The 12,018-nt window shown below is 46.6% G+C and overlaps 1 protein-coding gene across 2 annotated transcripts in view; it reads right to left on the reverse strand.

Moving 5' to 3' along the window:
• Nucleotides 1-12,018, reverse strand: part of LOC139262943 (5-phosphohydroxy-L-lysine phospho-lyase-like) — a 68,335-nt gene that overhangs the window by 18,640 nt on the left and 37,677 nt on the right. The window contains exons 8-10 of one of the 2 annotated variants that reach the window (XM_070878286.1): nucleotides 5,300-5,525; nucleotides 3,307-3,461; nucleotides 3,133-3,222 (exon numbers count right to left, since the gene is read on the reverse strand). In XM_070878286.1, coding sequence (XP_070734387.1) covers nucleotides 3,133-3,222; nucleotides 3,307-3,461; nucleotides 5,300-5,525 — 471 coding nt within the window. The remainder of the gene's footprint in view (nucleotides 1-3,132; nucleotides 3,223-3,306; nucleotides 3,462-5,299; nucleotides 5,526-12,018) is intronic. The other variant, XM_070878287.1, reaches the window with a different exon arrangement.

The following is a 12,018-nucleotide window of genomic DNA, read 5'->3' on the forward strand; positions in this document are numbered from 1 at the left end:
AAGGCTGATATCAGGAGTCGAAGACACTATTAAAGGCAACCAGCATCTCTTAAAGGAGAGGCACATTCTGGCTGCAAAAACTTCACCGAGTTTTGGAAGAAATGGCTTGAGGAGTGAGTGAACGGGAACTAATGTTCCCTGATGCTGCACTGGAGGCCCTCCAGGTTTCCTCCTGCCCTAGCCCTGAACTCACGTCTTTCTCTAGTTTCTGTCCCATCTCCCCTCATGCTCTCTCCGAGCTCACCTTGTCCATGAGCCCCACCTCCTGCTCCCTCAACCCTATTCCATCAAACTGCTTCCCTTCCTGGTCCCATATTAGCTGATATTGGGCCCCTTCAAATCTGCTGTCATCGCCACCCTCCTCAAAAAACTCACCCTTCATCCCTCCGTCCTTGCAATCTACCGCCCTATCTCCAACCTCCCTTTCCTCTCTGAAATCCTTGAATGTGTTGCCCCCTCCCAAATCCGTGCCCACCTTATCCGCAACTCCATGTTTGAACTTCTCCAATCAGGTTTCCGTCCTGGCATCACATTGAAACGGCCCATATCAGTCATACATGACATCCGACAGCAACAACTTGTATTTATATAGAGCCTTTAATGTAGTTAAACATCCTATGGCGCTTCACAGGAGTATTATAAGCCTCTGTAGCTCTCTCTCCCTGCTTTAAGACGCTCCTTAAAGCCAACTCTTTGATCAAGCTTTTGGTCACCTGTCCTAATAACTTCTTATGTGGCTTGGTGTCAAATTTTGTTTGATAATGCTTCTGTGAAGTGCTTTGGGATGTTTTTGTTGTATCTACTCATGAGGCAGTGGGAGGAAATAGCTGAGGATGTCAATACCAGCAGTATTGCCCCAAGAACATGGCTGTAATGCAGGAAAACATTCACTGATCGATGTTAAGACAAGAAGTCTGTTGAAATCCTTTCTAATCTCAGCTGCATTCCTCATTAATTATAACATCCACAGAGCTTTCAACACTGCCCCTACCCACTACCCTCTATTGCCCTGCAATCATTGCACCACACTTCACAAAACATCATGCTCATATACTCACCACTATTACAATCCTCATTTATCCACAATTCACATGTCACACACTGTCAGCTACTCCACCATGACAGCTAAATTCTTCAAACTTCTCACTAACACACTTCACTCTTTCTTGCAGGAGAAGGTCGCACACTACAACAGGCAGCCACCAGAGAAGGAAGTGCCCGTCTGCACACCTTCATCCCCTTGAAGAGAAAGCATCCTGACTATAATGGGAAGGGGCAGAGAGGTGGCTGTGGCCACTGGGGTTCTTTATACCTAATCCTCTTTGACTCTTCTGACTACTCCCTCATCTCACACACTTATGCATGACAAGCTGCAGATGCTTTCAATGCCCACTTCTTTCTGCTCTCCCTCACACAGGCTCACCTTTGTCCCTTTCATGTCAGTTGTTGATAATGTCAATGCCCTACAGCCAGTAGATGAAGAGCAGTGCAGTGTTTGTGAAGATGCACTGTCACTTGATCAGACTCGCGTAAGCACCAGCTTCGGTAATGGCACCACACTGACTTTAGATGCTCGGCTAGAGGAGGGATCTGCACATGGTGAGTCACTGGGTACAAGTGCGCAAGAGCTCGGGCAGGAGCATAGGACGCCACAGGTGTCAGCTTGCTGGAGGGCGAGGTTGCATATTAGTTCTGTTGCCGAAGATTACAATGCGGACTTTGAATGCCCAGGCTACTGAAGAAGGCTCATGGATATGCACTGGGCAGCCTGCCAAAGAGCTTATGCACAATGGAGAAGTCCAGCTCCAACTTATCTTAAGGCTTTGCGCAGGGCGGGACATGGCGACCATTCTGTCCAATATGGACAGCTCCATCAGTTGTCAGCTCCATCGGCACCTCAGTGGATCCAGCATGATGCAATGTCTTATGACAACTCTCATGGGACAGTCCAACATGGAAATCTACACCTGCAAGAAGCGCTGGATACATTACCTTCCACTTAAAACGCTGCATACATCTCCTGTACAAACATGATGGGTTGCGCACTTCTGGCCCACTATATTGGCGATTTAGTAGGCTGCTTAGCTTCCGAGGCCAAATTCTGAGGCCTATAACTTTAAATTGACAGCCTGCTTGCACCTCATTTACTTTTTTGGTCAATGTTTGCTCCTTGTTCTCTATATTTGGGCTTCATTGGTGCTTTGCATTTCCTAGTCTGGTATGGCCTGTTCCACTACTGCTCAATCTTGTCTGCTGAAGCACTGTCTACACTGCCTGGTCTGGTTTTCTTCACTGTATGTACTGCCATGACTTTTTGATATGGTCTCCGGTCTCTGCCACCTCTGTGCTCCTCTCCTCACCTGCAATCTTCACCACTGCTAGCTCCACTGCCACCTCTGTGATCTTTCCTCCTCCGATCTCCTCTTATGCTTTCTGTCTGAAGGTTATGTTTTTTCTGCTATCGGTTGCAGCATTTTGAACTTCCCAAGTACAGAAGAATGGTAAGGCGGTTTTCTAATTTGTAGGAAAGGGCTGCTCCTGTTAATCTAAATTCATCAATAAAGTAGCAACCTTTTTCAAATCCTCCAGGCTCAGGAGCTCAAAAGGAATGAAGCAACACCAGAAGAAACTTATGCCCATAAGCAGATTTGCAGTTCACTTGTGATCGTCCGATCCACACAAGGTTGCCGCTGGCATTGACTCGGAGAATGTATCCCTTTCGTGTTTATTTTAATCGCAGCACATTGATACAATTGTAATAAACCCACTACTGATATTTGACATGCATTATTTCTGTTATGTTGGGGTTTATTTCAATGCCATGATGTATGAACTGAAATAAAAATGGTTCAGCTTAGGGCTTACAGTATTCTCTGGAGTTGCTGGTGGTCCAAGGGTTAAAATGTTTACTGTCTTTAATATTGGCCAGTTTATTACCGGCCAAAGAAACAGTTCTAGGTTTAGAGCATAAAGCAAGCTGACGGGAGTGCCTGATCACCACTGGAGAGTAGATTTAGGATCACATCTCTAGAGGAACACCAGTATTCAGCTAAATTTCAGACATATTTGAAAAACGGATTTTGAATTTTATTCTAATTGATTTTCCCCCCACAAATACAACATTCATAATACCTTGTAATTAAATACTGGGTTTCCTCTGTCGCAGGTGTCCTTTGCAATCGATCTTTTACCAGCTCTACTCCGATAAATAAACCAATACCCCTTTAGGTACAAAAGTGAAATATGTTTTACTAATCTGAAATCAAAAGTATTTGGAAATTATAGATTTATTGGCAGATTCAATACCTGACATCACCAATGATGGGATGTTTGGCTTTTTGCTGATTTAGTAGATTCAGCAGGTAAGTACCTACTCGTGTAGCATTCCCACGTAGGTCTTCCTTTTCAATCACTTCTAAAACTGCAAGCCCTATTGCACAGGATACTGGGCTTCCTCCAAACTGTAATACATCAATGACAATCTAGTGAAGGGCTATGTGTGAAAATTGAATAACCTAGCATGCATCCCTTCTACCTCAATAATACAATTACAGGATATTAATACTTCTTAATACAAAACGGAATGTCCTTGGGTTTTTTTTGTAAATTGAATGACATTGCAATGCTGATTGACTTTCAACAATACCATTTTTGGTTTGAGATCCTTTTTAACCCCATTAAAAATTGTGTTCCCCTTCCCTGCTCTCCCCTACCTACATTGCTGGGGTATAATCACTTTATAGTATCTTATCCAATTGTCCCCTTCTTAATGTGTGTAAATGTACATATAATTGTGACAAAAATGGGAGTATTTGTTGATGGGTTCTCTGTTTGTATAGTATTTCTTAGCTTGAAAATAGACAGCTAGAGAACCTAGTGGCTTAATAGTACAATCATGCATGCTGGGTGGGGGGGTGGGGGAGCAATCTGGGGTGAGACCCTCTGTTCCTTTCTGCCTCCAGTTCAAAGTTCCAACTAGGGACGCAGGAATGGGATTGAGCATGTGTCCCTGTTCTGCAATGGCCTGCCAGAGATTTCTGTGGTAGGTTCTTTTAAGAAAGATACTACCCCCTTCTGTAATTTCACACTGAGAGAATGGCTTCTATATTTAAAGTTCTGTATGAAGTACATAAAAACAGTTGATTACTATTAGACATATATCTGGGGAATCAAGTTAACAAGCACATCCAAATCTGAGAAATAATTATTGTATATTTAACTGGCGATAGGTATAATCAGGATAAGCCTAGCACAGATAGCATCGGACACTTGGCATGCGTTAATGAAGTTTACGCTGAAGTTTTTGAGTAAAGTACCTCTGTCTTGCCTGTTGAGTTCTCAAAGCTGAAACTGTATTTTAAAGGATATTATGGGTATATGAATCTGACAGTTTGGATACATTAGTTAGTTTTGATCGAGCTACAACAAACATGGAGGCATAATTACAAGGAAGACTACAACTGGTAAGGATGAGAAGTACCTACCCATCTTTTGGCAGACGATCTGCAAAAAAACCCAAAAGAAACGCAACTGACAGGGTTTGTCTGTTAACTCTATCACAAGTTGGTTCACAGCTGTTGTGTTATTTGGGCAGTTTTCAACAACTTGCTATTGTTGCTTGCTTATGTAAATGACTATCTGTGAATAACCCCTATTGGTAGTTTAGTCTTGCTTTAAAAAGGTCTGTTCTGACCAATATTAATTATCTTCAGCATGGACTTTGGCGCATAGTTGGCACAAACTGTTTTGTGTTAATACAGAGAAAATAAATGGATCTGGAATCGCACAGGATAAACAATCCCAGATTACTTTGATCACGGGCTGAAGGCAAAGGCTTCTTAGTGGGAGGTGGCTTTTGTATTAGGAATAAGAAAAAGCATCTAGACAAGCATGGACTGTAATGGGGAGAGGGTGCTGAGTCACTGAATACTAATTAGGAGTGGAGACCTTGGACAATTGTTCACTTCCTAACCAGGAGTGCTGAGGCTAATTGTAGATTAATTCACTCAACACCAACTATCGAGTAAACATGAAACTTTCCTGGTCTGTATGGTTCAGCTAACCACTCGATAAACTCTCTCAATACACTGGAAAAGCAGTTCAGGGTCCTTAATTTGAAATTTGATTAGTTAAGCAGAACTTCTAATTCAGGGATACTTGCACTTTTGAAAAATATTTGTAAAGACAAAAACCCTTACTAAAAATCAATCTGCATTGCCTTTGCTCAAGTTATCAGTTTGATTTGATGCTGTATTTTAGTGATCTTTTGATTTTGTAAAGTAGTTATAGTCCAACTTACTGTGTTAAAATGCTCCACTCCAGTTGCAGCAAATGCATCTCCAATTTCTTTGGTTGTAACCACACAGGCTAATGGGTGCCCATTTCCAATAGGTTTCCCCATAGTTACAATGTCTGGTAAAAAATCATCTCCTTGTAGTTGGAATGCCCAGAAGTGTTTGCCAACTCTTCCAAATCCAACTTGAATTTCATCAACAACAAACAATCCCCCTGCATTCCGAACATGTCTGCAAGAGAGAATAGAATATACATTACTAACAACTGATTATCTCTCTTCTCCCAAACTTGTTTCTGAGAAATATCTTGCAGCATTTGAGTCTGCTTGTATAAATGCTTATTTAAGTGAAGAATACATTGTAATGTAACTTTCCTGTTAGAATTTCACTGAAATGTGCAGCACGTTTATTTAGATGGAATAAGCTGAGTAAACTGAACAGAATAAATGGCCCATTTCACTTCCATGGGAATGTTGTTTGTATAAAGATGTTGCCATATTTTTCTCCCCCATGAATGTTCATCTCAGATTTGCATTTCTCACACACAAAGAGACAGAAGGCTATGGCCAATGCAACTGTTATTAAACTGTTGGGAAACATGAGAGTGATTTACTGCCTTCCTATTCATTTTGTCCTCTTTTCACTTCAATTCCATACAGCGGACATAAATAAGGCAGCATAAAACTGGATGGACCACCCGGCATCGACCTTGGCACTGGCTTCGGACACGACAACTGCATACCCAGCCCAGTCGACCCTGCAAAGTCCTTCTCACTAACATCTGGGGACTTGAGCCAAAATTGGGAGAGTTGTCGCACAGACTAGTCAAACAACAGCCTGAATAGTCATACTCCCAGAATCATACCTTTCAGCCAATGCCCCAGACTCCTCAATCATCATCATAGGCAGTTCCCCCGGAATCGAGGAAGACTTGCTTCCACTCCTAAAGTGAGTTCTCAGGTGGCTGAACGAGAGCCACAGGCCCTGTCACAGGTGGGACAGACACTCGTCGAGGGAAGGGGTGGGTGGGGCTGGTTTGCCGCACGTTCCTTCCGCTGTCTACGCTTGATCTCTTCACGCTCTTTGCGTTGAGACTCGAAGAACTCAACGCCCTCCCGGATGCACTTTCTCCACCTCGGGCGGTCTTCAGCCAGAGTCTTCCCAGGTGTCAGTAATGATGTCGCACTTTACCAGGGAGGCTTTGAGGGTGTCCTTGCAACGCTTCTGCTGCCCACCTTTGGCTCGTTTACCATGAACGAGCTCCGCATAAAGCATTTGCTTAGGGAGTCTCGTATCTGGCATGCGAACTATGTGGCCTGCCCAGTGAAGCTGATCAAGTGTGATCAGTGCTTCAGTACTGGGGATGTTAGCCTGGGCGAGGACACTGATGTTGGTGCGCCTGTCCTCCCAGGGGATTTACAGGATCTTGCGGAGACATCGTTGGTAATATATCTCCAGCAACTTGAGGTGCCTTCTATACATCGTCCATGAATCACCTCAATCACCATCCCTGGGTATGTCCTGTCAATTCGGCAGGACAGACTCACCCGAGGTGGCGGCACAGTGGAATACAGACAGGAGGGAGCGGCCCTGGGAGTCCTCAACATTGACTCCGGACCCCATGAAGTCTCATGGCTTGAGGTCAAGCATGGGCAAGGAAGCCTCCTTCTGATTGCCACATTTCGCCCTCCCTCAGCTGATGAATCAGTACTCCTCCATGTTGAACACCACTTGGAAGCACCGAGGGTAGCAAGGGCACAGAATGTACTCCGGGTGGGGGACCAAGAGTGGCTCAGTAGTACCACAACTGACCAAGCTGGCCAAGTCCTGAAGGACATAGCTGCCAGACTGGGCCTGCAGCAGGTAGTGAGAGAACCAACACGAGGGAAAAACCTACTTGACCTCGTCCTCACCAATCTAGCTGTCGCAGATGCATCTGTCCATGAAAGCATTGGTAGCAGTGATCACAGTCCTTGTGCAGATGAAGTACTGTCTTCACACTGAAGACACCATCCATCGTGTTGTGTGGCACCAACACCGTGTTAAATGGGATAGATTCAGAACAGATCTAACAGCTCAAAATTGGGAATCCATGAGGCACTGTGGGCCATCAGCAGAGAAGAATTGTATTCCACCACAATCTGTAACCTCATGGCCCGGCATATCCTTCACTCTACCATTACCATCAAGCCAGGGGACCAACCCTGGTTCAATGAGGAGTGCAGAAGAGCATGTCAGGAGCAGTACCAAGTACCAACCTGGGGAAGCTGCAACACAGGACTACAGGCATGTTAAACAGCAAAAGCTGTATGCTAAGCAATCCCACAATCAACGGATCAGGTCAAAGCTCTGTAGTCCTGCCATATCCAGTTGTGCATCATGGAGGAGGCTCCATGATTATCCCTATCCTCAATGATGGTGGAGACCAGCATGTGAGTGCAAAAGACAAGGCTGAAGAGATGGCAACCATCTTCAGCCAGAAGTGCTGAGCGGATGATCCATATCGGCCTCCTCCTGAGGTCCCCACCATCACAGAAGCCAGTCTACAGCCAATTCAAATCACTCCATGTGAAATGGCTGAGCACACTGGATACAGCAAAGGCTATGGGCCCCAACAACATCCCAGCTGTCGTGCTGAAGACTTGTGCTCCAGAACGGCTGCGCCTCTAACCAAGCTGTTCCAGTACAGCTACACTGGCATCTATCCGACAATTTGGAAAACAGCACAGGTATGTCCTGTCCACAAAAAGCAGAACAAATCCAATCCGGTCAATTATTGCCCCATCAGTCTACTCTCCATCATTAGCAAAGTGATAACAGCACTGTCAAAGACACCTTCTAAGTAGCACTTAGTCATTAATAACCTGCTCACTGATGCCCAGTTTGGGTTCCGCCAGGACCACTCAGCTCCAGATCTCATTACAGCCTTGGTCCAAACATGAACAAAAGAGCTGAATTCCAGAGGTGCGGCGAGAGTGACTGCGCTTGACTTCAACGCAGCATTTGACTGAGTGTGGCACCAAGGAGCCCTAGTAAAACTGAAGGCAATGGGAATCAGGGGGAAACTCTCCACCAGCTGGAGTGATACCTAACACAAAGGAAGATGGTTGTGGTTGTTGGAGGTCAATCATCACAGCCTCAGGACATCATTGCAGGAGTTCCTCAGGGCAGTGTCCTAGGCCCAACCATCTTCAACTACTTCATCAATAACCTCTCCTCCATCATAATGATTAACATCCTGGGGGTCACCATTGGCCAGAAACTTAACTGGACCAGCCACATAAATACTGTTGCAACAAGAGCAGGTCAGAGGCTGGGTATTCTGTGGCAAGTGTCTCACCTCCTGACTCCCCAAAGGCTTTCCACCATTTACAAGGCACAAGTCAGGAGTATGATGGAATACTCTTCACTTGCCTGATGAGTGCAGCTCCAACAACATTCAAGAAGCTCAACACCATCCAGGACAAAGCAGCCCATTTGATTGATACTCCATCCACCATTTTCAACATTCACGCCCTCCACCACTGGTACACCGTGGCTGCAGAGTGTACCATCTACAAGATGCACTGCAACAACTCGCCAAGGCTTCTTCACCTGCAAGTTCCCCTCCAAGTTGCACACCATCCTGACTTGAAAATATATCAGCATTCCTTCTGTGTTGCTGGTTCAAAATCTTGGAACTCCCTCCCTAACAGCGCTGTGGGAGCACCTTCACCACAAGGGCTGCAGCGGTTCAAGGCGGCAGATCACCACCACCTTCTCAATGGCGACTAGGGATGGGCAATAAATGCTGGCCTTGTCAGTGATACCCACATCCCAGAACGAATAAAAACATTTTTTTTTAATAAAGGTTGTGAATGAGACATTTTACAGAAATTGCTGCAGAGGTAAAGATTTCCAGCCACATTATCACAATATAGGATAAATGTATTTTGTATGTGATAGATTAATTATTGATAACTCAACTATATAAAACTACTTTCACTCCATCTTCCCTTCTCAGTTTTTCCATGTCTGGATCTCACAGTAATTATGCATGACCTACTCCCTGTACTGTTCCGTTTTGGCCTCTGGGAGGTACTAATTTTCCTTCCCTTCCTGTAGGAAGCTTTTAGAATCATCGGCCCTGATATTGGTGGATGTCCCGCCCACAGCCGCCGAGGTTCCGCCGGAAAGGAAGTTTTTTTATCGACAATTCCTTCGGTGCTGCCCATCTGCCACCCACGTTCCACCCGCTGCAAGATTGGTCCTGGCAGTTCCCCCGCGCGCCGGCCTGTTGCCCGCCCATGCCGGAGGCTAGAAATCCGGCTTTTTCCTCATCGAGGACCGACTAAGATCACTCAACCGCCCACCAGAAGGACAGCTAGGGAAAAGCTGGCTGTGAGTCGGGCAGCAGGGAGCTTCGCTCAGAGTACTGCAGCGCTGCACATCCCGAATATCGTTCACATCCTGCAGCATTATCAATGGCACATAAACAGTGAGGTGATGGACCTTAACCCGCCCAGAAATAGTTCAGATATGTTACTCCCTATGACTCCGTTGAAGGGAAGGTGTGGTAGAGGAAGCGGCAATGAGTTGCGGAAGATGGTGAAGGCTCAATGGAGATACCTTGCAAGAGTTTGGAGATCATTTCACGTGAAACCTATTTAGTGACTGATGTGACTGTGCAGATGGTATGAGCTTATGCCAGAGTTATTATGCGAAAGTGATAAGATGTCAAGCGATGGCACAATGCTGCAACTGATACCGAGAACATCATGACATGTGTGTAAGAGGGGAAAACACACATAATGGACGCAATGTAGCTGATGAACATGTCATCTCAGGGGTGGCACTCCACCCTGTTTGGCGTCTTAAAAAGTGGCTTGACCTGTAAGCATTAATGTGTGTCCTGCAAGTAGTTCAAGCGGCTCTGATTGCATGACAGCCTTTCTGCATTGGTCGCCCTTACTTGTCGCGCTGTGATGTCCTGATGACAGGACCCATTATACAGTGCAATCATATGTGGAGCGCAATATATTCCTGATGCAGTAGAACACCTGACGGACAGCTGTGTGTTTCTCACAAGGCATCACACATTTCTTGAAAATTAGACACTGACCAAGAGAGGGTGAACATTGTGACTGTATTTAAAAGTGCATAATTACAAAAGTGACATAACCTTATAAAATCTACGAACATCTCGACCACCAACACCCACCCTCTATCAGTTATCACCTCTCTTCCCCCCCCTTGATGTGAGGCCCATCGTCCTCTTCTTTGCCCCGCCTTCAAGATGGCGTCCCACACCCCCTCCCCCTCTGCTTGAGCAGGTTGTGCAGGAGGGCAGCTGGATCGCTGCAGATGTGTACATCTTGGAGAGAAGGTAGGGGGCGTGACTGAAGGCACTGGCATCTTCGGCTCCTCGGGATCTGTCTGCCTTGAGGTGTGGGGTCGGGGGCTTGCACGACCGGCCCAAAAGCCATTGTCTGCCTCATCGCCTCAGCAGACTGGGTGTTGTGCTCCACCGCACTCGTGAGCCAGTCCATACTGTCAGAATGATGCTGAGTGAGGGTAGCGATGCTGGCAGCTATCCCAGCCATGGTCTGCAGCAGATTGCGACCTAGGTTGGCGCTCATCCTCGATAGCTGGACCATCTCATGAATTTCTGCGAGCCGTCCTGCATCCTCAGCAGCTTGTTGGGTCGTTGTGGGTTGACGCGCCCGGGTTGGGTCAGCTTCACAGCCTCTGCGCCTGGCAGCACATGGAGACGTTGCATCCAGTTCAAATCCCAGGAATTCTGAGCCCGACGCCGAGGGTCTCCGGACAGGTGGCACACATCGTCTTCCAGCTCCTCCACCTCAAGGGGCTCAAAGGCCGGCCCTTCTCCCTCCTCCCTCTCCTCTTCTTCGTGACTCTGAGTGGCAGAGGTGGGTGCGGTGGAAATGGGTGATCTTGGGGAGCGAGGGGGGTGGAGGAAGGAGCCTATGTCTTGGGATGGGAACAACGTCAGGGTGGGAGATGTTGGGGTCACATTCCTCCTTTGAGTGCCAGAGATGGATGGCGTGCATTTATCGGTGCTGTCCGACTCACCATCTGCAAGCAGAGGACAATATTCAGTCTATGGGGTGCGGGGGCGGGGGGGGGGGGGGAAGGGGGGTAAGTCAAGCGGTCATGTGAGCCATCTCATTTCACAATGTGGCATCAAGGAGTTCCATCTCTACATGGGCACACCAATAATGGCCGACAAAACGCATTTGCCTTGCCATTGCATGACCTTTCATGCCACGAGCGTTACTCACACCGGAAATTATTATACCCTTACCATGCTCCAGCACGGGATCTGCATCACCCTTTGTGGTTGCATGGCAACGGTCACCCTACAGTGCCAAGGCACGCTCCTCCAGGCTGCTCAACTCAATCACCTCTGCTGGGCCCCCTCCCATGGCACTGAGGCTTGCTGCCTTGGAAGTTTGTTTCTTCTGCAGAAAGAAACATTGCAGCCTTTACCCTCTTTGTTCATGCCCCCCTCACACACACACACACACATATGGGCCATAACCTTTTGCAATTGCACGGGAGGGGTCCCATAATTGTTTACTCACTCTTGTTCCAGCGTTTCCTACACTGGTTGCCATCTCGCTCAATGTTGCCCATTGAGGACATGGCTTCACCAATCTCCCTCCAGATGCGTCGGTATTGGGATGGTGGAGGTTTGCCACGACCATCCCGGGTGAGGTCTTTA

This window comes from Pristiophorus japonicus, chromosome 4 (assembly GCF_044704955.1).
Source record: "Pristiophorus japonicus isolate sPriJap1 chromosome 4, sPriJap1.hap1, whole genome shotgun sequence".
Classification (NCBI taxonomy): Eukaryota; Metazoa; Chordata; class Chondrichthyes; family Pristiophoridae; genus Pristiophorus; species Pristiophorus japonicus.